At 34.7% G+C, this 27,483-nt stretch overlaps 1 protein-coding gene across 2 annotated transcripts; it reads left to right on the top strand.

Annotated features, from left to right (window-relative positions):
- Window positions 1–27,003, top strand: LOC132556347 (tropomyosin). 2 transcript variants are annotated; one of them, XM_060220739.1, is made up of 9 exons: window positions 1–280; window positions 1,481–1,606; window positions 8,593–8,726; window positions 12,252–12,369; window positions 16,362–16,432; window positions 19,029–19,104; window positions 22,068–22,130; window positions 23,003–23,072; window positions 25,406–27,003. In XM_060220739.1, the coding sequence occupies exons 1-9, from the start codon at window positions 167–169 to the stop codon at window positions 25,486–25,488; spliced, it is 855 nt and encodes a 284-aa protein (XP_060076722.1). In that variant the 5' UTR covers window positions 1–166; the 3' UTR covers window positions 25,489–27,003. The 2 variants fall into 2 exon arrangements, with proteins under 2 accessions (XP_060076722.1, XP_060076721.1); XM_060220738.1 differs by lacking the exon at window positions 19,029–19,104 and adding an exon at window positions 18,806–18,881 and having other exon boundaries at window positions 2–280.
- Window positions 27,004–27,483: the final 480 nt, after the last annotated feature.

Below are 27,483 nucleotides of genomic sequence, written 5' to 3'. Positions count from 1 at the left end.
GTGTGTTTACTTCAGCATAGCCCTTTCGAGTCTCTGGGAGCACGGTGTGTGCGTTGAAAGGCAGAAGTCAGGGAGGCTCTCGTCTGCAGTTGTTCTAGCATTTCCCTTCTGCTCCACAGTTCTTCTTCGTTTTTTCTCTTTAGAAACCTTTTAATTCTCAAACAAAATGGATGCTATCAAGAAGAAGATGCAGGCCATGAAGGTCGACAGGGAGAATGCCCAGGACCTGGCTGAACAGATGGAGCAAAAGTTGAAGGAAACAGAGACAGCTAAGGCTAAGGTAACGTCAAAATTTACTATCTGTCACAAAAGTCTTGTAATGACCGTTAATTTTACGCTAAGTGCCAATAATGGTGTGAAAACTGCCAAATGTTTCGACAGAACTTCTGAAAGTTTTCTTGTGTGATTTACATGTATGTAATGTCTTTGGACAAAGAGAAAACTCGCTAAAATAAAGTGCTAAATTCTATTTTTTTTCCACGATATATCTTTTCACATGTAAAAAAAATTCCTTCTCACGATATTATCGCTGAACAGCAAGGTCACAGGGATCGGCCATCTTGAAACTTGATCCGCTACAAGGATGGGGATGTTGTTATTGCTATCTGTTCTGGCTGGAATTGATTATAGAACCACTAACCCCTCAATCTCGCCGATTCGCACGTTAATGCATCGCCAAAACGTTCTGCTGCTATACATGTTTCCAGCTGTAGATACTCGTTATACAAAACACCCCTTGTCAAACTTTCCTGTAAATGCATGTACCGTCACATGAATTCCCAAGAAAAGAGTCAACCAGTTCTATTTTGCACTGCTGTTTCTGTGTATATCAAGTTTAGCTATCGTAGATATACTAACCGGTAGTTTCTGGTCTCTCTTTCTGTCATATATGGTCCGAATGGCGGGCCGGATGCAGCGCTAGCATTGTCACTGTGCATGCGCAGGCACGTGTGTCGCTTTCAGGTGTATTGTTACCTTGCACGGCAGGTAGCTATAGACTATCCCCCTGTATGTTAATGTACGAGGATTCCCGACCAATATAGATAATAATAAAACATTAGAAGTTTATGAAGCATTAATCCGGTTTGGAAAATAATAATGAATGTTACATTTCCCTACAATGTCAATGTCAGAAGTTTGTTTAGACATTTTGACTGTTTAAGCACAGCAACTCTAGGTATGCCTTATATGGGCATCATCATATTATGCAGACCACGGAAAGATGATCTTTGATCACCATGCTACCAAGTACGGAGTATTTCAGTACTGGACGTAAACTATTTCGTAACTTCACAATAAACAGTCGTCATTTGAACTTGGAATTTGTAAGAAAAAAACTTTCACAACTATAGTACAGATACGTTTTTACTTACACGTTCTACACATAGTAACAAATATATAATGTTGTTCAAATGTCACTTACAATTAATAATATCACCGACAAATTTGGGTTCAATTTCGAATTGTTTTATATTTTCAGTTGGAGGAGGATTTCAACGATCTCCAGAAGAAACTCACCACCACCGAAAACAACTTTGATGTAGCTAACGAACAGTTGCAAGAGGCAAACACTAAGCTCGAGAACTCAGAAAAACAGATCACCCAGGTAAGTAACCACGCCCCATAGCCCCGCACCCCTCACTGTCCCCCAAAGTGTTAGCAGGATATGCCGGGGCGTAACTGATTTCCATCATGAGCTGTCACTGAGGATGACATTAGTAACTTTAACTACCAATAGAACATTTTATTGCCCAATTTTGTAGATAGATAATTACACATTTAAGTCTGGTCCATCCTTGTTGCTCTGCGCATGGCTTTCAGTTTCGTTGCATTCTATTTATTTAATTATGTGTCTCTCTTTGTGTTTAACTTTATTGCTATCAATTAGCTTTAACAGCTCGTGTGGTGTTCCCATGGCGATTTTATAAGTACAGGAAACGGGAACTCATCCTTGTTGAAAAATGCCAAATGTTATTCTGATACTTCGGAAAGTGTGTTGACCGTTTGTGATTTGTTTAATTTTGATGGGAAATTATTAATACCAAGTCGGTACAGATATTATCGGCTGCAACCAATTATGACATGTGGATTTTACTTGGTAAGAGGATTTTCTATATAATGTATTAGTGCTGGGCTTGCCTCCGTCGGCGGGCGGGTGTATTGTATTACCGGCTTATGTGCGATAACAGACGATGCTGTGTAGTGTATGCTAGCCTCACTGATTCATACATTAGTGTAGCTCGTGACGTCACCACTACCCTATTTGGAATACAACGCGAGGAATGCTTGCCACTCAGAAGGAGTACAGCTTTTCCATGTAGTGGATATCACCCCTCCGCAAGGAATTTGTTCGTCTGTGATCAATATACGAGATTATTGTATAACTCTTGAACTTCGGATTTGTTTACAAATCGTGTGAAAATATTTTATGGATTTTGGGATGCTTATAAATTGAAATAGTATTTTCAAACAAATCATGATAGTTTGTTTTTAATAATACTCTTCTGCTATGGAGCACGGTGATTACCTTGGAGCCGGTCTTTCACAGGAATCAGTGGCTTCCGTTCAACTTTCGCAAGACTCTGTGACGTCAACAAATTCTCAGGACTTAACTTCGGAATTATTTGTGTCGGGGTCACCCGCACCGGACATTCCTGAGGGCGATACGGAGGACAAAATAAAATCAAAACATAAATCGGGAAAAAAGAAAATTAGAAAGAAAAAGAAGAAAAAAGATGGCGAAACTGGTGAAGATATAGATGGTGAAAATAAGAAAACGAAAAAGAAAAAGAAGCGATCCTCTTCTAGTCGACCTGAACCAGAGGGTGGAAATGCCCCAGATTATATGGACCCGTTTGACAGGATAATCTACAATAATGATCCAATATTTTCGGATGTTGAACTTTCCGGGGATGAGGGGGAAGCCCCGACCCCTTCACGCCCTCCTAGGAGTTCCTCCCGGCCCTCGAGACCCGGGGGTATTACAATAGTCTGTCTGCCAATGGGCCTTCACTCCAACACTATGATTAAGTTTGCAATTATTGGAACCGAGATCCAGAACGAATTACGAATATCGCTAAAGCGGGTAGGCAAAAGTGTCCTAAATAAAGTTTTTTGCATGAGATATTAGGTGCATGGCTGTTCTGTTCACATAATTGAGTATAATTTTTTATCATATTTTGATATCTCTGTTTTTGGTATATTTAATCAACTAACCATCCAAAAGCAAGGGATGTTGTAGTATAATAGTATTACCACCAATGGAAATCAGAAGCATACACTTGTAGATACAATTTATCTTATCTGGTACAGGGGCGTTGAAATAAACGATCAGAATTTATTAACGAAAATAATCGTGTAGTAAATCGAGATTGTTTTGCCAAGTTTGGTTGCTTTTGCCGACATTTTGTGGAGAAGATGAAGCACTGGAGATGATACAACCTCCGCAGGCCTTGACCCGCCTCCTCCCGCTAGCGTACTGACAGTGGCTCGTGTTCCTCATTACATGTACAGCTGCTGGCACCCCTCCAAAATAATTCAAGGGTGGTGGGACCGACGAGAAAACGGAGAGCCATTCTTAATATATCAAAGTCATAACTCAGAATATCATAGCTAAAAAAACAAAAAAAAAAAAGCATCGAAACAACCTTAATCATATCTGTTAACTTCACTGTTACTGTTTCGTTATGTAGACAGAAAATGTCACTTTTATTATTTCATTAATTTTTCAATAGAAAACGAAGGTGTTTCAATATTAGTTATTAAAACTGAATTTCAAATACGATTCAACTACTGTTATGATTTTTTAAAGATATATCTTCATAATTGTGGATATCTCTTTTTCAATGCCACCCTGAAATATGAACATTTTTTATGAGAATAATCACGTACGTGCTAATAATATGTAATGCTACTTTTACTACAAATTATGTGTTACCAATTTGGTTGTTAAAACCATTGACGTATAACAATGTATGGTATAAAAGGGAGGCAGGTAATTTGTTTTTATAATGAACTGCTGTTAAATACATTCTCATACATTATTGAACATTGTTGTATATTACTGTAAAATGTCCATTTACTAATTGTCCAATTAGTGAATATTATATTTGCATGTAAAATTTATTACTCAAACAGGTCTCCAACTCAGTAAGTTAAGCGTAAGCTCGTATTTACATTTCGTAAAGGTTATCGTAGGTCATATGCCATATAAGGCAAATAACACTTAACGAGGGAGTGAACTCTCCTGTGTCAACAGCACAGGTGTCTGCTTGAAATAGGTCACATGATATTATTACAATTTATTGTGCATTTCCCGGGCGTATGAATATAGTGCTTGAGTCAGACTTTCTGAAAGTATCTTTTATTCTAACAGGGGAAATATTTACGTTCCTACTCATAGTTTGAGAGTATTTATGGCTATATGGTGTACATAGAATTTAAATAAGATTCGATCAGATCACGAACACGTCGGACCTATTTTCTGTCGTCACATCTGTAGAGTATTACCAATAAAGTAGTGTTCAGGACTGTATGTGACAAGTAGACCCGATATACTCAGGTTTGTGGACTGTACAAATTTTCAAAATGGATAGTCGATATGGATCAGGGGCGACAACATTGCAAGCACTTAAAGACAAAATGACAAAGATTAGGAAGGAAACCGAAGACCTTAGAGACCAACTTGAACGAAAAGATCGAGAACTTGCAGCAGAGGAAGAACGGTCTTCACACGTAGGTGATGTTAAATAATGGTGGTCTATTGATTGTAAGGACGGTCATTCGATGTTTTGGACATATTCCAGTAGTTTTTTATATGATAACACTTGTCAAGCTTCTTAATTATTACATGTGCTTTTTATTAATGATTTTGACACTCTGAAATGACATAATCGTGATCGGGCAGGCACCCGGCAATCATGGCGGATATTCAAGTGGCGATAACTCGTTACTGTCTGTAATTTTAAAACCATAATTTGTTGTGTTTAGTGTGTGATTCTCAATTGTATCAGAAACTTTGATTTAGAATATAAGCTTTTAAATACCATAGTAAATGTCTATTGGTATTGCAAGTTGTAACAACCATTAAAACTACCACTTGTTTTTCGCCGGGCAAATGGGTTGGGCATTTCCTGTTTTGCGGCAGTGAGGGGTCATAACGCAGTCCATGAACTTGCACTGAACAGTTCTAACTAAGGCATTTGTCACTGTCCATATATGGGCATTTGAATTTTTATTCCGATATGAAATAGGTGCAAGATGTAACTGAACTTTTTCTTCTTAGGGAAGAATTGTCGGTGATAGTCTACATATAATAAATTATATACTCTTAACATGATGTTGATCTAGACATAATGAAGGGGGACAGGATGTATAAAAACATACTGCTCTGGCAAGATGTGGAATCATGTTACTAAAACGCTAGCAACAAATTCTTTTCAAACAAACTAAGAAATATGTAAGTTCGACGGGAAGAATTTAAATATTCATGTTAACCATTATGTTTTCAAGCGGTAATATACCTGTAATTTCTTGGTACTTAATTGACCTGTGTAGATGGGTCCTTAGAATCGGATAATAATACAATTGAAACAACAGATTAAAATGGAAAAGATACCCATTTCAGCTATATATGTAAAAGAAAACAGTTATTAAATTCAGTTGTGTCTTGGCATGTAGATATATTTACTAGAAATTGAATTTGTGGTTATAGCAGAAGCAATCATCAGGGTTTATTTTGTAACTTTAATTTAACATTATAAATCACAAGTCAACATTAAGTAATGTTTTTGATGTTAACACCACATACAGGAGAGTGACTCTCACAGGTTTGTATGTTGTAAATACTAGTGACATACTAAGATTATTTTCTTAAATTTTGTTTGAATCATAGCATTGCACCTCATTTTGGAGCTTCTGGCCATAGTATAGCACAAGCAGATGTTAATCCCTAAAAATAAGGAGAGATTTTTAACATACCTGTACCTGTAGACTTCATGGACTACGTAGCTATGACTCACCCAAGCGGAACAGTATATGGGACACTAGACTACAGGATGTTATGTCTGCGAGTATTTTAAATTGTTAGATGAGTTTTTGAATAATAACATAGAATTAAAAGAAATTCACAGGACTGTCTCATTAACGAAAGAAATTTTACCTTTATAAAACTTTGGTTTTGATGTATTTTTTTTAATGTTTTCACTTTATTAAATTGTGTTGGGCCATCATACACATGTAGTAAAACCACGAAAGTGGAAAACTTTATGTGAACCTGAAAGCTAGCTACAAGTGGGAAAGCACCATTCAATGTAACATGTGCATACTTCATGATCTTTAAATTCCTTGAGTTATTAACATTTTTCATTCAAAGGTATATTCGTGGCATATGCAAGTATAAAATTCAGTAGTGTGTGAAGTGAACAGTTCAAGCTGTAGGTTTATTTTAGGTGACTAACTCACTATGACATATACAAATTAAGAACAGCACCATCATGTTATACAACATACAGTAATTGAAATGGAATGAGATCTTTTGCCAGATATCAGGAAACCTGTCTAATTGTGCTATGTTTACAAGAAACCCAAACCTGGTATTTGCCCCAGGATAAGCTTGTATTCAGGCCCTTGAACACATTTGTGCTAAACATGTGGTAATAATGATTGCATCTTATGTTTGGTCTGGGGGCACACTCCAACAAGTCATCTGGTATTTACAAAAACTGTCATTGACCTTGAGTCAGAATGTAACTACATAACTGGCATTTGTGAAGATGATATATTGTTATTTACTACTCTGTAACCTGGCCTTAATTTAATAGGTAGCTGATAAAGTACTAAATTCCATTGTTTTATTAGTGTTGTCTTCATTCCTAAGCCTAGAGGCACATCCTTGTAGTCATATGGATATAAATGCATTGTTACAGTAATTACAGATATGATTGACCTTGTCAGTTCATGTAACAGTTTAATACCAAGACTGGTCATCATTTGAGTGAAACAAAATGGAAAAAATGGGTTATAATGAAAAGCTTGGATTTATTTGATTTAAAAAAACACTCGTCATTATAATTTTTCGATCTTGTTGAACATCTGCAGTATAAAGAATAGATTATATGATTCACAATTTGTGTGGTTTATTACTGCAAGTCATATCTGTCAGGTGGAAGGCTGGATGGAATATTTGTTTCTTTCGATGATAAACAGACCCCAGCTTGTTTCTGCAAACTATCAGTTGATGATATATACACACCAAGACTTTTAAAATTTTCCTTGTCTTGAATGACTAATCAGACCCAAAACAAAGAAACTCTTTAGTTCATACTGTATACAGGGTGGGGTTACTGGTTTGTGTATAATTGTATCATACTGCAAGTTTAGAGACACGACTCTGGTAAAATCTTTTCAAGCGTGACTTTCAAATCAGCTCAATAGGAATTTCTAAGTGATCTCAGTGCTATTTTTGACATGGGTTTTAGGATCATAGATCTACATTTTAGAAAACATTGTAATCTCAGACATTTTGGTATTGAATGCTTATGCTAATTAATTGGTTATTTTAATATCCATTTGCTGTAAATGTATTCCTTGTAGTTATATGTGAATATTCCTTAGTCATTTATTTATATTCCTTAATTTTGTTGATAGCCATTCAAATTAATTTTATTGATTGTTTTGTCTCTCCTGTGACTCAAAGTAATTCAGCTATTAAGAAAAAAACTATTTTTATTGGACATGTATTGCTTTTGCCACTGAAAAACTTCATACTGTTCTGTTGGTAGAAAGTGATTACTCTCTGTCTTTGCCCTGTGGAAAGTTGATGATAAGCTTAAATCACAATTTCCTGTTAACATTTTCCCACTTGTGTTTAATAAAACCCTGTTCCGGTGTTTAAGTATACATGTGTTTGTGTGTGCAGTAGTATAAATGTGTATGGGTCTTTGTTCCCTATCAGACTCTACTTCACAACCTCCATGAAATGTTATCACTGAAAGCTGAGAGAGAAAGTGCCTGGGTCAGATGTGTGGGATAAGTTGTTATTATAATGATATCAGTTTAGCTTAAGACAGGTAAATTTCTAGTCTGCTGATAGTAACCATTTATTAGCCCTACAGGTCGGTTACACAGGTGAGCCAATCAACCAGTATCATAAAGCGTACACACAAAGTTTCCCTAAACTTGCTCAAAAAGGATAGTTATTTAAAGAATATAAGAGAAAAAGAAATAAACCGTTCTGATTTTCTTTTAGGATCAACATCTGTTGCAGAGCAAGATTTAGTGGTATACCACAGTCTCATAATGGAGAGAAAAGGATTGATTTGTAGAAGGTCAAGGTCATTACTGAAGTTGAGAGACTAGAATGCAATCTACATATATAATCTTAATCAGAAATGAAATGTGTATCAGCTCTAGATGTTATTGTATTTCTAGACATAGTTATGTAGATGAGAGAACTTAGGAATTTACACTATGTATTCCATTATGTATACAGGTATATAGTGGTTTGATAATTAAATGTATAAAAAAATCTGATGCTTGTGTCAGAAATACCAATGTAAGTGAGATACTGATGTGAATGTTTTCACTTTGTAGCTAGAAAGCGATGTTGCTGGACTCCAGAGAAGGCTCCAACTGCTGGAAGATGATCATGAAAGATCTGAAGAGAAGCTTACTTCAACCACAGAGAAATTGGAAGAGGCATCCAAAGCTGCAGATGAGAGTGAGAGGTATTGTCGCCACAAACACATTACAAAATTTTATTCTGAATACTTCTATAAATTCTTCTATGTGTTCAATTTTATATAGCTTCACACTTGAAAAAAGTCTGTAAGCAATTTCCTTATGTGATAATAATTACTATAGAATTGTTCAGTAATGGTTGGTTTTGGCACTTGAAAAAGTTAAATATTTATTGAACAAATTTAGAGATTAAAACTTGTGCTGCACAATGTATATCTTATTTTAAAAGATGACATTTCTACTATACCCAGTTATATTGATCTGATTTGGTATGCTTGATCAGAGGAATGCTATATAGAAGGTGGAAGGGACATTAGTGGAGGTACTACTGTGTTTCTGATAAAGTTCCGTGTTCCTCTGATAAAGCAGGTGTATTTTATCTTAACGCATTTCATGTTTACAGAGTCTCAATTATTATGTAATTCATGCATGTCTTAATATAGCAGAAACAGCAGGTGCTTTTCAAACTCTGCCTTTAAAGTCAGCACTAAAGAATGAAATAAAAGACTGGTGGGTTTTAATGTGCATGTGAGCTCTTGACTGTAACTCAGACTTTATTTTACAATGGTTGGATTTGATTGAGGGTTTAAGCAATTAGAATTGGTGAATAGGAAATCTTCATTCTTTGAGATTGAAAATTTTTATCAAGTATTGTGAAGTAAATGTGTAGGAGTATATTTTATGAGATGAGGTGGGGTGTCAGAGTGCTGTTGTAGATTTGTAGTGACACTACTACTTTTAACAATGTCGTATTAGATAAGCACCTGCTGTTTGGTATTTCACAAATACTTCTGTCTTTGTATGTTTTATTTTTAGTTCATGTCATGTAAACAAAACGTTTTTGAATGATCATAATTGATAATGAAATGATCAATTTGTGATGGATATCTGTAAACTACTCAAAACTTTCTTCTAGATCAACATGGATATTGGATAATTATGATAATGACATGTTTAATTGATAACATGCAGGGATCTGACAAAGTATTAGTACCATGTTTAAGGTAAAAACACCCTGTATCCACAGTATGAAATTTAAGCAATTTATGCAGATATCTACCACATGTAAAAAACTTGGTAAGGTTTGATGAATATAGTGTGCTATCTCAACAAAGGATTGTGAGTTGTCTCTCATTTTAACAAGAACGTCTTGAATGGGAAGATTTACTTGGGTTTTGAGAACATGCAAAAACTTTGTTGAGGTTGTTCACTGTGAAAAGCATGCGTGTGATTAGGTACAAATATTGGATTTCTCTAAAGCCATATTGGATGGTGAAGGTAGGTACTTGGATGCAGGTAATTTTGATATACTCCATCTATATTGAAGAATTTGAGCATTCTTGACAAGTGATGAACATGTACTATATAAAGACCACAGTTTACTAATGGTAACAGGCTATTTCTGATTAGACCATAGAAATATTAAATTTCGTGACACGAGGAAGAGCAGTGAAAAGTAGGGGCAAAAAATTACTAGTATAAGATGATATCTAAACAAAAAAGTCACACATTTGTGCATCTAATTTGGTTGATTTTAATGTAAATAAAGGATATCCAACACCATTTCCATAATAGAAAAAAGACTTGTCCTATACATCTGGACACTACAACCTGCTTTTGGCTATTTAATGCATGCTTCTCGGCTAAAACATATATCATGCAAACTGAATATTTTTACAATAGACTGATTTACATCGGGTTCTGGTTTCTAAAAAACAACACTTGTACTGAAAGCAATAGGTCTTTACCCTTGCACTTATTAAACTGTAATTCTGCTTTGTTACACATATATATTTATTTTACTATTATGAATCTTTACATGTGCAACTATGACATTAAATCATCTAGTTTATAGTATCAACTTAATACAGGTTTTATGCAAGATAAAAAACTTACTTAATTTGTTTAAAAACTACCAAAACTTTAAAAGAAATGATAATTTAAGGCATAATAATGATAAAGTATATCTTATATATCATTTAGGCATGAAATAAAAGAGTAACTAATTCCATATACATAATCTGCAATGGTACACACCATATATTGTTGACAATACTCTGCTCATGGTGCCAGGGAATCCCGTACACTGCAAGATGTTTTACGCAGATACGAAGAAAAAATTGAGATGCTTGAACTCAAAATTAAGTGGTTGGCTGATCTGTCAGACTCCCATGAAAAGGAAAGAGATGATGTAAGTGTATGAGATAACACAAACAGGTTATTTTATGTATCCAAACATGTACTGTATAGGTTTCACCAAAGCTGGACTGGGGAACTCTGGACATGGATACAGGTAATGCAATGAGAGTGTCTGCATGTTTGTTAATTTTTTACAGATCCCGACGTGTGTTAGAGAACAAAGCATTCCTTGATGACGATAGGATAGAAGCTCTAGAAAAAGCTCTAAAAGAACGAGATGCCTCGGCCAATGAGGCTGAACGGAAGTATGAGGAGGTAGGCAAACAAGTCGGGCTAGTTTTTGCTTCAGTGGATCGTAGTCTCCTAGTCGTCACATATTGTACAGCTATCCTCTGTTCTTTACCTTTTTTTCTTCAGCTTATATTCTTATCATCTTGTTTCATTCAATATAAGATTCTTTCAAAACATTTACTACTAAAAGTTAATCTGGTTTTCAGTTTATTTCAGAGCCTTGGATTCTAATGAATATTTTTTCTATCACTTTTCAGGTGTTGAATACTAATTCAAATTTTATTTACAGAAAATTTCCAAGCTTTGTGTTTTGTTAACTATCCTTGTATTTACTTCATGTCAATATTTCCCCAACCCGGTTGTTCCCCTTCCCTGTGGAAAGGATGCAAGTATGTCACCAACTTTTGGTTACTTGGTATATTCTTTGGGTGAAGGGACGATCACGGGTGGGTACAAAGTTGTCAGGAAATCCAGCAAAATAAGAAAGGTACATATTATGTGTACTCATTTTCTGAAATTCTTTTTGAATAACAACAGAGGTCGCAAGGTGCTTGAAAGCAGGAGCCTTGCGGATGATGAAAGGATAGACGCACTAGAGGCACAACTAAAAGAAGCCAAGTATATTGCGGAGGACGCAGATCGTAAATACGATGAGGTGACTGATATCCTCAAGCATACAGTGTTTTAGTATCGATCAATGACATACTAGCATGTTCTTAGTCATAGGCATGGTTTTCACAGATATCAGCTCGGAAATCAAAATCTTTGAATTATGAAAATTTAAGAAAACTTTGTTTAGTTTGTAATGAATGGGTTTGTGAGCAGTTGTAATTTCAGAACAAGGGTTTCATTCTTGGATTCAAGATATTTGAAGATTTTGAGCTGTTGTATCTATTTGTAGACCATGCCTATTGTTTCAGAGCAGTACATAGCATTATAATGAACACATTACTAACATATCCCAACAGCCCTGTTCAGTTGCAGCTCAAGCTTTCGCCGATCTGTTGTTGGCTACTCGTTTGGTGGCTTCTGTGTAAGTCAGATAGGAACTATCATGTCTTACTAATATTCATTGCCCCTAGAAATCGCAAGGCACTTGAAGGCAAGAATAACACTAATGAGGAGAGGATTGATGAGCTAGAAAAACAGTTGGAAACTGCTAAAAACGTTGCACAGGATGCTGACACTAAATTTGATGAGGTGACGACTTCTTGCTTGCTGACATATGTTTGGTTTGTCAGGCCCTTGTCTCCAGTTGTTCAGTGTTCTCATTAAAAGTCAGTTAGTGTCAATAACAGTTCGCTAATCATCAATTTTCAACTAGCTGTCTTTCCAGCATATATTAGATAGGTTAATATCATACCATGTGAAGATTCAATCATTTTCTGAAAATCCTGTTCTAAAACTTAGTGAGAACACTGAGTTGTTCCCTTGAACATAACCCTGTGAAGATGCAAGCAAAATTTGTATTAAAACCCTTTCCTGAAATATGAGTAAACCACATTTTTTGCCTAGAAACTGCCTAATTATTGATGTTACCTCATTATCTAATCATCCTTTGATTACCATTGTGTTCTTGTCGCCCAACATTGAAAGCTTTGACCCAAAATTGCCAAAAATATTCACTTCATATTAATCCATGACCAAATATAATAACATCTTTGTGATGTCAAGGCAGGCCTGATTTCAAAGTGTTATTACATATGTGTTCTAAATATTTCTCTATCATCCAGCAGCACCTGTTGTGTTCCACATTTCCAGAATTTCCTCATTCCCTCCTTCCTAAGATCTGTCCAGTTGCCAATTTTCTGGAATTACCTCATTTTTCCCTTACAAAGAAATGTCCAGTGACCCATTTTCTGGATTTTCCTCATTTTCCCTTGCAAGGATCTGTTCAGTTCCTATTTCTGCAATTTTCTCATTCTTCCCTTGCTGAGATCTATCCAGTGACTATTTTTCCAGACTTTTCTCACTCTTTCCTCACAAACTTCTGTCCAGTATCCATCTTGCATTATCTCAATGAGCATATTAGATTCCCCAAAGATACCATTCATTTTACAGATCCTGCTAACAAAATTATTTCAAGTTTCATCTCCCTACCACATTCAGTCCCCTTTGGTTACACTCTGGCCTTCTTTGTCCAATACATATGTATTGTTAAAACTTGCTGCATCTCATTGTCTTTGGGATATTAAATTTGTGTTATATCTAACCGACTGCAGACAGCCTTATTACTAATAATAAGTGATACATTTGGGCTGTCAGCCATTTGTTTCCTGTACTACTGATCAGCACATTCCCCGGATGTGGACTGACACAGCATCGTCCAACACTGTCATGATATCCGCACCTTGTTACAGAATGAACTTGCATTTGGACTTTGAATATATATGAATTATGTGTTTATTTGATGGTATTAACTTTTCTCACATGGGACATTAGCAAACAAATTGGAAACAGATGACTACAGGATCTAGTTCTGAATCAGTCTGTACAAAGAATAAAAAATCCCTCTAAATGGCCACTTATTGGATCAGTGGCCTGATGCATTACAAGTTTGATTTAAACCCAGATCTGTTTGCTTGTGTCCCTGAGATGAAGACTTGACCTATTTTTAGTTATACTGGCATGGAGAGAAAAAAAAGAACAAACATATTCCTATATCACTTGGAAGATCCTTATCAGCTAGCAAATCAAAAGCTTCACTGCTGGTGCTGTACTATAACTGTTTCCAGCCGAGTTAAAATTCAAATTTGTGTGAGCCCAATTTCATTTGGTATAAGTGATATCGTGATTATTTTCTCTACTGAAAATCAAAACTTTATACTGATAGGGTATATTTGCAAACTAAGCTTAAAAATGAAGTGTATTCTAGCACTGATTAAGTCAGTTTGGAAATGCATCCAATTTACATTACTGATCCATGCAGGTTTAACTTACAAGTTTTTTTAGTAAATTAACAATGTATCTTAATAATTATTACATTTAGTGTGGAATGTTAATTCAAGATTTTATTTAAAATAAATTTAGTTGGCGATGGGTCAGATAGTGATAAAATAATCATGAATGAAGTTCTGATGTTGTCGCAGAAATTTGATGCCACTATCTCACTAAGGAAAATGAAGGACATGTTGAATAAACATTCACACAACTAGATGTAATATGATGTTTACCCCAGTTCAATACACTGTGAACAAATCTGGTGTACATCGTTTGTCTGATCAGGTCATAAAGACAATTTCAAGGTCATATTCAAACTGGCAATATTGCCGACTTTTTATTTCAAAGCTAATGTTGCTTCATTCCGATATTTTTGTGCTGTTTTTCTGTAAACACCCATCTTTTGAAATCATTTCATTTCAAAATTTTTTTCAAAGGTCACTTGAAATTGTCCTGACTTCATAATTCCAAATATGTGTTTCTAACATTTCCACTGCATACACAACTCTTCTGATCATCACTTTATTGAAAACTGATTAAACATACCATGTTTGGATGTTACATAATCTTCACATAAATGATATTGTGTTGATGATCCTCAAAGTTTTTGTGTGTTTGCAGTGATTTTACCATGGAACAGTAAGGATTTCAACCCAAATAAAGGGGGAGAACTCTCATTGTTCTGCATGTGTTACACAAGAGACTAGGCACAGCTATCTATAATTGATTCATGTACAAAATTCTATTAATCTGTTGATTCATAAAAAAAAACTTTATTGAGTCCTTTGCTTGTCTTTAAAAATGTCATTTGATAAGCATTTCTGATATCAGTGTGATATCAGGACTGAAGTATAGATGAAATAATAGTCTCTTGTGTACATTACAACATGTCTAACTCTGGTTGTCATTTTCAAATCAACATTTAAAGAGTTTTGAATTAGGATTGAATGCATTATGACGATTTTTTCAAAAAGTTGAATTCTATTGATGATATTGTTTTGATGCATTTAGATGTTATGTATAAAAACTTTTAATTGTTTATAAAGAACTTTGTGGTGTCACTGTGATCTGGAAGCATTTCCCAACATCCAAGTGTGGGGAGTAGGTTTCTTTTCACATGTGAACAAGTTCTTTTGTGTTAGTGTTTGTAGAAACAGATCTTTGAACATTTTGAAATGGACGGGTTTTGAAACACGGGATTGATATAATGCTGATCTTTACTTCTTTATTCAAAATATATACATATTTTCTTTTATATAATTGAATATATGAATTTGAAAATAATTTGAGAATATTATTGTGAAAGGCATTACAGATAAACCACACATAGTATTTATCCTACCTCTCTCTACCCATCCAAGACAATGTTCACATATTTTATTGTTGGAATGAAATGTTTTTGCATCTTTATTAATTCACTGATGTAGCTATAGAAGGCTGTAGAAAAAATTTATCATACAATCTTCTGTAGTTTACATCAGGTATGTAAAGCTCCACAATTCTGACATCATCAAACTGATTCTCTGCCTTCTTATGACTTTCACTGAAATGGAAAGTCATACATATCCAGAGAATTGCATGAAAATGGAGCGTTTGTCCAGGGCATTTGCAGCTCTTGTCCAGCTGTAATGGCGACCAAGCATGTTGTTATTGTATGTGTAGTGACCTGCTACCTAGTGGGATTCTTTCCTGAAAATGCTTAACTTTCCTAGTCTATATAAAATTCTAAAAACTGTTTTTCAAGCATCATGGACTTTTCTCTCCATTGTGCATGATTTCCCTTTTTTCTCTTAGTATTCTTCATTTCATGGATTTTTTGCATGCATTTTTTCTTCTTTTCTGTTTTTCATATCAATTTGACTTATAAATTGAAATCTATCGTTATGATTTAATTTTTTTATTGAATGATAAATTCAATGTTCAAATGAAATTTGCATGACTTTAAAGTCCCTTTTTTTCTCTTCTTCAAAGTAATTAACTGAATCAGTTACAAGCAGTAATTTCAGATTAAATTGCCTTGCATATACTTTGTATGATGTTCTTTACTGTCATTAAAATTTCCCTGTTGGGTATTGATAAATCTTGTATCATGGCACAGTAACCCTATGTAAGGTGTGAGGTTAATAAACTGTCAATATATACATTGTCTTCCTTGCAAAAACTTTCCTTCATATAGCAAACTTCTGTCCATGTAACTCTCTCCATAAACGTATTTGCGGTTTGCTATAACAACCACTCTTGTCATTTGCCAGGCCGCCCGTAAGCTTGCTATTACAGAAGTGGACCTTGAGCGTGCCGAGACCAGATTGGAGGCTGCTGATGCGTGAGTATTCCTCTAGTTGGAATGGTGCACGCCTTGGACAAACACAGTGGACGCATGTCAGTCAAATGACATTCACCCCCATTTATTTTTGTATGATTTGTGTGTGTTTTTGTAGAACATGTTCCTTTATCTTTTTTTTATTAACACCCTTTTGTAGAGTTCCTCCAAATTGAAAATATATAAACCCATAAGAGATAAATTAGAGGATCATGTTTCGGAGCTCAGAGCATGAGTGCTTAAGTATTATACTCTCCAGAGGTTGCAAGAAAAAATTCAAAAGTAGTTTTGGTGCAATCATTTATTTCAAAAGGCAACAGCAAAATTTTGCTAAAATTTCTATGTTGGTGCTAAAAAGTTCATATGTTTGATAAAATATTTGGTTTGCTTTCTGGTAAAGTTGGTGAATATCAGGTCTCAGAATTTTGATGTTATTATGTGAAGAAGATTCACCCAAATCTTGTATATATATATCTTACTTTTTATAGTTGCAACACAAGGCAATTTTTTATCTGATATTTAACTTAGGTTTAATCATGTAGTAAGAAGTTGTCAGCAGAAAGCAATGATCAGTTAGTATATCTGGTACTTAATTTTCAAGTCTTGTCTAGAAGTAACAGCTGCAACAATTTTTATATGTTATTTAAATCAGTTTTAAGCCAGTGCTAGAAAATTTAACCAAAGGCTTTGAACAAGAAGACATATATATGTGTGCAATTAACAAGCATGCAAGAACCACTATTAGGAGTACCGACATGAAACTGGACAGGAGTATTGAGTTATCACAATTTCTGAAAAAAAGTCAGTAGATGACAAATCATTAAGTTATAAGACAAGTGTTACTCACACATGTTTAAAATTTAATCTCAAGATTTGAAATTCAACCAAAGATCTTGCATTTTAAAAGAAAAGATTTATTTCAAGCAAAGACTGAACTTATGAAAAAATAATTGAAGATTCACAGTATTGGTTGTAAACAAAACCTAGCAGTGTACTAGTGACCGATTCCAGTTGAGTGTCCTGTCTTACATGCATGGTTGATACCTGTTTTATTTTGTGTGTTTGTTGTTGGGAATCATTTCAGCAAAGTCAAAGCAAATGAGGAAGAACTCTATGAACAATCTACTCAGTTAAAAAAGCTAGAAGCAATTTGTAACAAGGTAAGACGGAGATAAATCAATTGAAAAGATAGATTGTTATCCAGCAAGTTTTCACTGAATTTCCAAAACTGAAATTGGGGATAGGGATTTTGAATTGCGGAAGTTTTGTAAGAATGATGTTGAATACAAAAAGTATTCAACTTAAAAAAATATTTGCATGTTTGGAAATCCATAAGAAACTTGTAACCGACATTGTGTCTTGTATCCTATTCAAGAAATTACAGAAATTATCATGAGAAAATAGTCACAAGGACTAATCTGGATATACCATAATTTTCAAATTTCTGAAATGGATACAAGACCTTTATAAAACACAGTGCAAATGATTTGTTCAGTATGGTAGAACAAGTACATTCTTGTGACACCTGCTGAGTATAACTAACTGACAAAGTGTTTGCCTGCAGCCTGTCAATGTTCCTGTGTCAAGATGTCCAGATCACAGATGTCTGCCTGCTGCCTGCTCAAGATCATGTGTAGACAACTAACCTGTTATTCTTAGATCATTTGCACTGAGTTTTAATTGACTACACTTACTGACCACAGGTCCTGGGCCATATAGCTCAGATCTGTGCATACAGGAGTGGTCTTTACATAGAACGAGTGAGCTCCCTTGGTCAGTCCCTGATTTAATCTGACCAGCCTGCACCTGAAACCTGTCTAACTGTGTTCTCCCAGTCCAATTTTCCATTCTTCCAAAGTGTCCGGTCTTGGTTTTGACCTTGACAATGGATAGGGTTTCGTGTACTGATTGTGGCATGATTTGTTCCATAGTGAATCATTTGAAATTTTTTTTAGTATTTAAGCATGATTTGGTTTTGTTCCATTTTTTCATTGCATTCCCAATTTTATACATTTTACTTTGTCAATTTCCCCATTTTCGGCAGCTTTACTTCACAGTTTTATTTTTTTTTCTTTTGTGTGATTTAAAAAAAATTTTTTCCTTTATTTTATTCATTTATGGTATTTTCTTCACCAAAAGAAGAGCTCTCAAAAATAAAGAAAAAAATAAAATAATTCTGGACAAATCACATTTAATATCAATAACTTTGTCATGCCATTGGAAGAACCAAAGATACCGTTACTGTCCATGTAGGACAACGTTACAAAGACACCTGATCAAAACGAAATGAGACAACTTCCAAATTCCTGTCCATTTTAATGAGGGCCAACATGCCATTCTACAGTACATAAACCCATATCTTTTGTACAATTGCAGCAAAGTACTCGAACTCGAAGAAGAGCTCACTGTTGTGGGTGCAAATATCAAAACCCTTCAGGTGCAAAACGATCAGGTAAGAAGCCCAGGTGGTGTAATCTAGCCAGGTTTAGCGAGGCAAAGCTGCCCGCCGGCGGAGGCTAAGCGGGCCTGACCTAGGGACACACTCACTAATGATATGTCGTATTCACTTTGTAAAAGTAATATGATTTTGTGTTTTCAGAAAAGTCCTTGAGTTGGAGGAGGAATTGAAAGTCGTGGGCAACAATATGAAATCATTGGAGATCTCTGAACAAGAGGTAGACAGAGTATCGTGGCAAACAACACCACTCGCATGGTGTTTCATCTGCTTGCCCTAGCATGTTGATGAGATTACACGATGTCATGACGTGTACACAATCAGTGATTCAGGAGTTTTATCCTTATTTTTTATTGTATGTTTATATATATACACACCAATCAGGAGTGCTTAGTCTGCTAACTGGTCTGTACAGCAGAAATAGCTTCCCTGCTTTTTATTGGTTGAAATTAGACAAATTTTTAGTCCAGCAGGGATATGTACACTTGAATTTTGATTGGATGGAATTAAGTTTTTCATGTACCGGCCATGTTTGTACATTGTAGATGGAGCCTTCTGCTTGTTGTGTCAGACCCGAGTAGATTAGGGAGGGCACCATGTAGTTATGTAAAGCGTCTGTGTGCATTCATTTACTATTGTATGTAGATGCATTTTGATGTAAAAGATTTCATTTGGCCTATGCAATGATCAAATTTTAAAACAAATAATTCAAAACTGCTGTAAAGATACCTTAAGATTTGAGCAGGTTGCTGAGGGGGGCCAGTCGCATGTTATATGGCTTATGTTAAATAATTGTAATGTAGAGTTTGCTTTCAAATTGAATGAAATCCAAGTACTTGATAGTTCTAGAAGTTGTACATCCCAACTGGTGGATTAGTAGATGGTTAGTCCGGATGCTCTCAACCATCTGTAGCTTTATAGTGTGAAATAGGTGCATGAACTCGACTGTTTGTGGTACTCACTATAAGCAAATCATCATTGTTGTCATTTTTCATCTTGGAAAAAAAAGAAAAGTACAAATTGAAGGAAGAACAAGAGTATATGATTGAGGGACATTTATCACCGCAGCCCTTTATTGGTATGGCTCCTCATGACCATTTTAACAATTTGTGAGTTACCTCCCCTCAGCAGCCTGGGTGGTCACACCCCCTCGGTGAGACACAACAATCAGCTTCATGTCTCATGTACAGTTTATTAGGAGAAGTATGTAAAATGGCTGATGAAACCTTTCCAGCGTCTCGTGATGAATTAGTCTCATTATCCATAGAAAATGTTAGATGGTAGAATAGGCATTGTGACTGTAAACAAGGAAAGTTTGAAAACATCCCAGCATTTTCTCTTATCATTCCTATAGGTTAAGATTTTTTAGAGACTAATTCATCATTTAAATCTTTAAATATGTATCGAGATGATTATGAAAAAATGAGAATATCTGAAATATGTGAAGTTGGCGAGACTTAGCACTAACAGGATAGTAGATTTAATTGTTCCCAGTATATATCAACTGGAATGTCACATGCAAGGAAAGAAAAATGTTTCACTCGAACCTTGTTCTTTCATGTGTTTTCCATGTGATGTGAGTGTTGTCATTCAATTTAAGCATGAAGACAAAAAAACACTCCGCTAGAATTGGCTTTTCCCATAGCTTACAAGGGTTTCTTACCTTCCTTCACTTAAACACATATCATTATGTACAAGAATCCTATCCTAGAGTTTGGTCAGCATTTCTGATCATCCATATGCTTTTTAGATAGTTATACACATGCACTTACACCATGCATTACTGTCATGTTTCTCTGTGTTAATCAAGGGGAAAGCTTGAGAGTTCTATGACCACACTGGGTAAAAATATTGACCAATCAGCAGCTTTGTAATATTTGCATTGTAGAATCCATACTGAATTGTAGATATGGATGCAAGACATCCATGGCTATAGTGATGGGATTATAGTCCGTGATTTTAGGATAACGTCATACTTGTAGCCTGTTGCTTGTGTAACTGTAGTTTAGTCATTAACCTAGTTCGATCTATATGTTAGAGGCTGCATCAAACAGAACTAACGATGCGTAATGCTTTGTCTAGAAAGAACATTGATATTTCTATTTCAAGGATAGTCATCAGGCCATTTTTGTGAATCTGATTAATATAAAATAGGATGTTTTATTGATAGATATTTTTCTCCCATATTTTCACAGTTTGCAACTTATGTGAACTTCTATTTGACTTGTCAATCATTTACACATACATACTTCATCCATGAACTAAATCTACTATCCGACTATTCCTTGAAATAGAACACAAAAGCATTTTATGTATATATTATGTATCTATATTGTAATTTTTAACTCGGTGTAAAGTTTGTGTTTAACACGGACATTTAGCCAGTAGGCTTACAAATAATCACCAGTTAAGGGAGATAAACCATTAAGTCTCGTCGGCTATCACATATTTCAGCTATAATGTTTTTGGTCGCAAAATTTTAGTACATGTATATGGAAAAAGTAGCTTGAAGGTTCATAATTTGAGGGAAATTGATATTTTTGTAAGTTTAATTTGATGCCATAACAATGCCAAAGAAAATTTGCATCATGAAAAATCATATGTACTTCATCCATGTAATTATAACATCACACAAGTGAAGTTGAAGACTGAAATTTATTTTGAGTTTTAAACGGCGTCTAAAACGGCATACTAAGATAGGAATATCTTGAATGTGAAAATTGTGTGATTTGAAGTAAAAACAGAGTTCATAACATTTGCATTGCACTGATGTAGTGAACACTTCTAGGAGATGCTTCTTTGGTATTGTTTTGTTTCGTCAATAGAAAACAGTTACATATTGCCATTTTGTTGCTTCAAATTAATGAAGAATTTTCTTTTATTTTCAGTTCAATGAATTTTTTTTTAATTTCAGATTTAAATGATAAGATTGTACCACATTTATAAGTTATACATATGTCTGTATTTACTTTCAATTCTTATCTTCTCTGTGAAACCTCTCTCACTACATTTGTTACATTTTCAATTTTTTCGGAAGACGTCTTTCTAAATATTTCATTTAATCACCTAAATACCCATAATGGGTTCTTTCCTTCTCTTCAAAAACCTACCAGTTAGAATAGTTCGGAAATTATATGTAACTTGATATCGTTCTCATACCTTGAGCTTTGTGTCTGTTCATAGGCATCACAGAGAGAGGATAGCTACGAGGAAACCATCAGAGATCTCACTAAGAACCTGAAGGATGTAAGTCTCTTTTATTCTGTAATGTTTCTCTACAGGTCTTATTTCCTAATATTATCTTTACAAAATGTTGATGCTACACGATATGATCACCTGAAAAGGAAGGGTGATTACTTGTATGTAATTTGGATCTTATACAGATCATACATAGGTTTCTATTTCAGCATATACTGCAGACAATTATAAGTGTACATTTGTATTTCTGTTCCTTTTTATATATAACGCTTAGTTTATTTGCTGAAGCTGCACAGCTCCGCTCGCTTCATGTGCACCCAGATTGCCCATAGATATTTGTTGACTCTTTATTCTAGCTTCAGTGTTTATCGTTACCTGTTCAGTACACTATAGGTTCAGACACAATATATGGGTGAACAGTGAACATATCATAGGCTCAGAAACAAGAAAGGGGGTGAACAGTGAATCTAACATAGGCTCAGAAACAAGAAAGGGGGTGAACAGTGAATCTAACATAGGCTCAGAAACAAGAAACGGGGTGAACAGTGAATCTAACATAGGCTCTGAAACAAGAAAGGGGGTGAACAATAACTTGGTAGGTGTGATGGAGATTATGGACTTGCAGGTGTTTTGTTAATATGCATTCCTCTGGAACCAGTAAATCTTTGTGTTGCCAAAATTCATTATCACAAAAATGTTTGTATTCAATGAATCAATATAGTTTTACCAGGTAAATGATTTCTTGTCCCTTCTTACATCATTAACCCATTTAAGGCATTATATTTTATCAGTTTCGAGACTAAGGTTTCCACATAACCTGGCACTAAGTGTAAATGTTTGACAGACAAGTTAATAGTATTACATCAAGGCATGAATTTTTTGTATCAATCGTGTATTAATGAGTTACATTTTGTTTATAGGCTGAAAACAGGGCCACAGAAGCCGAGAGACAAGTAGTCAAACTGCAGAAAGAGGTGGACAGACTTGAAGGTAAGTGTTGTGTTACTTCTGATGTCACAAATATTACGGCATGAATTAGTTACTGCATCTGGATGTTCACTCAAAACTAATAGAAATCAGGTAGGATATTGAAATCTGTGTACGAAATTATATTAATTTTGAGCCAAAAAAGGTAGAGTTGTCACTAGCCTTGGTGCTTTTGTTTGAATTTAAGTGTGGAAACATTTAATGACATCAATCAGAACTAGGAAACAAAATTAATGACAGATGAAAATTAGAAATCAATAACATTAGATAAATTTTAGGACATAGCATTAGGAATAGACATAACAAAGCATCAATCAGAAATGGGAATAGACATTTTATGGCATAGATTAGAATGAGGAATAGACATTTAATGGTATAAAACTATTAGGAATAGATATTTCATGGCATAGATCAGAATTGGGCATAGATATTTAATAGCATATATCAAAATTAGGAGATGTTTCATGGCATAGATCAGAATTAGGCATAGATATTTAATAGCATAGATCAGAATAAGGTAAAAACATAAAATGGCATTGAGTAGAATTAGGAATAGATATTTCATAGACACACATTAAAATGGAGACAAAAAAGTTTCATAATGTAAATATGAAATAACATTTTATAATGAAGATAAGATATTAATCAGGACTAGGAAAAGGTGTTACTGGTATATAGATTAATTAGTTTTACATCAATGCTTGGATTAGATTGTTTGTTATACTGATTATTCAGAGTGTGAACTAACCATTTTGACAGCATTTTTGTCCTGTGTGTTTAACCCTGTGTGTAACTTGCATAACTAGTCATAAAATTAATGTGCTATGATATGGATGATAAGATCAAATGGAATATGGTTCTCACATCCTTATAGTCCTTAACATTTATTTGAACAATGAATTATGAAGAAGAGAAAAGCAGAATGTGTGTTTGAAATGCGTTGTTAATGTTTGTACAGTCCCTGATACACTTAACCTAACCTATTGAATTTCCTCTAACAAACTCAACATTCAGTGAAATGAAAATAGTGTGTTGGAAACATTAACATGTGAAAAGAAAGAGAAAAAAGAAACAGAATTTGCATGGTGATATTTGTGTATGACATTATGTTTAATGATACTGCTCGACTAGTTACAAAGATAGTTTGTCAGACCAGACTATGGATACAAGACAAAATTGCATCATGGCAAATAGTGTGTCACCTTTTGAGTGTTTTTTGCATGATTGTGTTTTTTTTTCCATGCACGTGTTGCAGATCAGAAAGCAGAGAAGATTGAGGAAGCGAACGCCTTGAGGGCAGAAATAGAAAGCACCATGAATCAACTGGCCTCCATCTAGACCTCAGCCATACCTTATATAGATGACTATACAATTTTACAAGGTCTGGTAATCATGTCAACTATTCTATGGTTTACCTGCTTGGTAACTGGAGATAGCTGACAATACTACCATTTTTCTGTGCTGTAATTTTATCTTGTATAGTGTACGAATAATAAATTTTATTTTCAGTTAAGAAATGATTATGCAGTCCAAATTATCATATTTAGTTAACATCCATGCTTTAAATGAACCCCTCAAGCCAACATAGTGGTAGATGGTCTTGTAATATATTTGCCTTTCCCCTGGGAAATTGGATGCAAAATGATAATGGGGTTGCATAGGGGAACAGCAGTTAGATTCCACATAAACTTCCATTGAGGACAACAAAAATAATTATTTAAAGTTGGGATGACCTATTTCACTATTGTTATCCAATAAAGACAATTGTTACAGTTTAGATATGACAAAGAGTTGGGATTGAAAAGAAAGCACTTTAATCTCAATCTTTGTTATCCAAGGATAGATTATATACAAAACTACTACTATAAAGCTATTCAGACAGTGAAAATTTGAGATAAAACACTATGAATTCCCCTATTATCATACAATGTTATTTAAAAATGAAACTTTTATAATCCTGTGTCTAGTACACACCACAAGAAAAGCATGTCCATCAAAACATGTTTGCATGATAAGTACTGATGAAGTTTCATTCTAGGGCATGCTATAAGTTTGAATTGTTTTAACAGTCAGGTGCATGTGAAAAAACAAAACATTTTCCCATTGTCAGAAATTTTTAAAGTTACAGAATTTCTGTTTCAAATTCAAAGTTGGATTTGATACAAAATTATTATAATTGAAGATAAGTTGATTACAATCTATTTCATTTAAGATGAAATTATATTCAGAGCTCTGTTCAAATTCTAAAGCAATTTATTTGAATGTAATTCCAATTTCGAGCTGTCTATGGTATTGGTAAAATAGATTTTCTGATTTGTGGCATTTCCCATTTACAGATGAGCTGCTTGCAGAGAAGGAAAGATATAAGGCAATCAGTGACGAACTGGACCAGACCTTTGCTGAGATTGCTGGTTACTAATGTGTCAAACAAGGACATATTCCCCTCACCAAATTTAAATCATAAATTACGAGGATAGACAGACAAAGAAAAGACTGTCAAATGGAAAAAATAAATGTTACATCAGCTTTGTACAGCTATACAAATCGTCGTGCAAGAATTTGATAAAGAGAACCTGCCACAAAGGATCCAACATTTTTTCTTAATGTGTGTAATGGTACAGACAAAGAAATTCCAAATTTATGTAAATTATTATAAGAAATGCTAATCTCTATGTGACCTTGCCGCGATATTGCGACCCAGCGCGGGAGTGAGAGACTACAGAGTAAGGACGGATGGGGTCGACCGGGTCTACTTTTTAACCTCTCTACTCTTGGTGTATTTGTATGTATGTTACTTTTGTGATCGGTTTCTTTTCGAACACCTGTCAGACTTCTGCAAAGCTACTACTTCTGGGGGGTAAAATAATGTTCATTTCTATATTTATATACAGTGTATATATAATTGATACATACATGGATTCATATTTCGTTATTTTATCATGTTATGACATCGGAACACGACACAGACGATTGTGTTATCCATGCCTGGCGCATTCTGTACTTGAGGCTCGGGAAGGCAATGCTAGCGGCACATGGTTACCATTTAAGTAGTAGCTGCGCAGAGGTTTGAATCAGGAGTACAAAAACCAATCGGGGTAATATTGCGAGATATGACAGTGGTGGAAATTTGACAGCTTTAGAAATGTAGAGTCGTTTATATACGAAAAGATACAAGTTAGTTGTAGGAATGTAGAGGGACTCGCCAATAGCTTGGTTGTAATATGTACATCACATAGTCCTAGAGAGGCTGTCCACATCTGCCCTTGCATTCAAAAACGACGACCAAGAAATTCCAGCAATCATTTAATCCACCACACGATTATATTTTTTTCTATTTTTGTTTATATATAAAAAGACTTAATGGCAATATCCAGACAACGCCATTGTGATTTTTTTTAGAAGAACTAAATGCTTTAAATTTCCACGGCTTCTTGTCCTGCCCCTATTTAAATAAAGAAGGTGTATGTACTATGTCTTTGGAATGATTTATTTTGCATGTTGTTTGTGTATAGAAGAATGTGTTGTATGGACTACAAACAAAAACGTAGCTGGCTATATTATTGAAAACAAATTTATACTTTTTCCTTCACAGATTATTTACCTTATATATTATACTTTTTGATTGAGAATTGATTTTTCTCATCTTTAAAATATCCTTATTATGATACGAAATTTTTATCACTATACATATACTTGTGTAGACACAGATAAAGAGGAAACTTTTGTAGGTGTACTAATTTCGTGACATTACTCATGTTACTTTTGCCATGTGACCAAGTCTGGTTAGCTGTACAGGAGGGAAAAGTGAGAAATATATTTGTCATGTGACAACTGTAGACGGAAGACTCCTAGTGTTCCTAGACTTCTGCTTCCATTGCATTTCCCTGGATATTGCCAATTTGTTTTAATCAACAATAAACTTGTATTGCTTACACATCTGACTTCGTCTTGTTAAAATACTGTAATTTTGAACTTTTCATATGTCCAGTGCTTTAATTAGTTTATAAAAAAATTATGTAGTAGATAAAATAAAAGTGATGACATTTCTTCTGAATAATTTCCAGCATTGATTTCAATAAATTCAGTAACACAATTTTACAGCTTTATTATGTAGACATGGAAGATACTTTAGTGTATTGGATTTATCAACTTTGAGTGTTTGGGAAGGGGAAGTGATTTCTTGTTAATGGAGTCATGGGTACATAGATTAAAAGCTTCCGCTGGTAAAAGAATTATTGCCGTGTGCATGATGGGGAGAGATAAGTTAGTACAGGGACGGAATGCTAATTTCTGGATAAGTGGGAGAAATTTGTACAATGACTGAATGCTTATTTCTGGATAAGGAGGGGAGGGGAGATAAATTTGTACAAGGACGGAATGCTTATTACAGGATAAGGGGGAGATAAATTTGTAC

This window comes from Ylistrum balloti, unplaced genomic scaffold (genome assembly GCF_031769215.1).
Source record: "Ylistrum balloti isolate Yb309-2 unplaced genomic scaffold, AGI_CSIRO_Ybal_v1 Utg370566, whole genome shotgun sequence".
Taxonomy (NCBI): Eukaryota; Metazoa; Mollusca; class Bivalvia; order Pectinida; family Pectinidae; genus Ylistrum; species Ylistrum balloti.
This window is presented reverse-complemented; position numbering and strand designations above follow the sequence as displayed.

Coding starts and splice junctions, on each gene's coding strand:
- LOC132556347 (XM_060220739.1), top strand. CDS start 167: ATGGATGCTATCAAGAAGAAGATGCAGGCCATGAAGGTCGACAGGGAG. Junction 281..1,480: donor CAGAGACAGCTAAGGCTAAG/GTAACGTCAAAA, acceptor TTATATTTTCAG/TTGGAGGAGGATTTCAACGA. Junction 16,433..19,028: donor AGATTGGAGGCTGCTGATGC/GTGAGTATTCCT, acceptor TTGTGTTTTCAG/AAAAGTCCTTGAGTTGGAGG.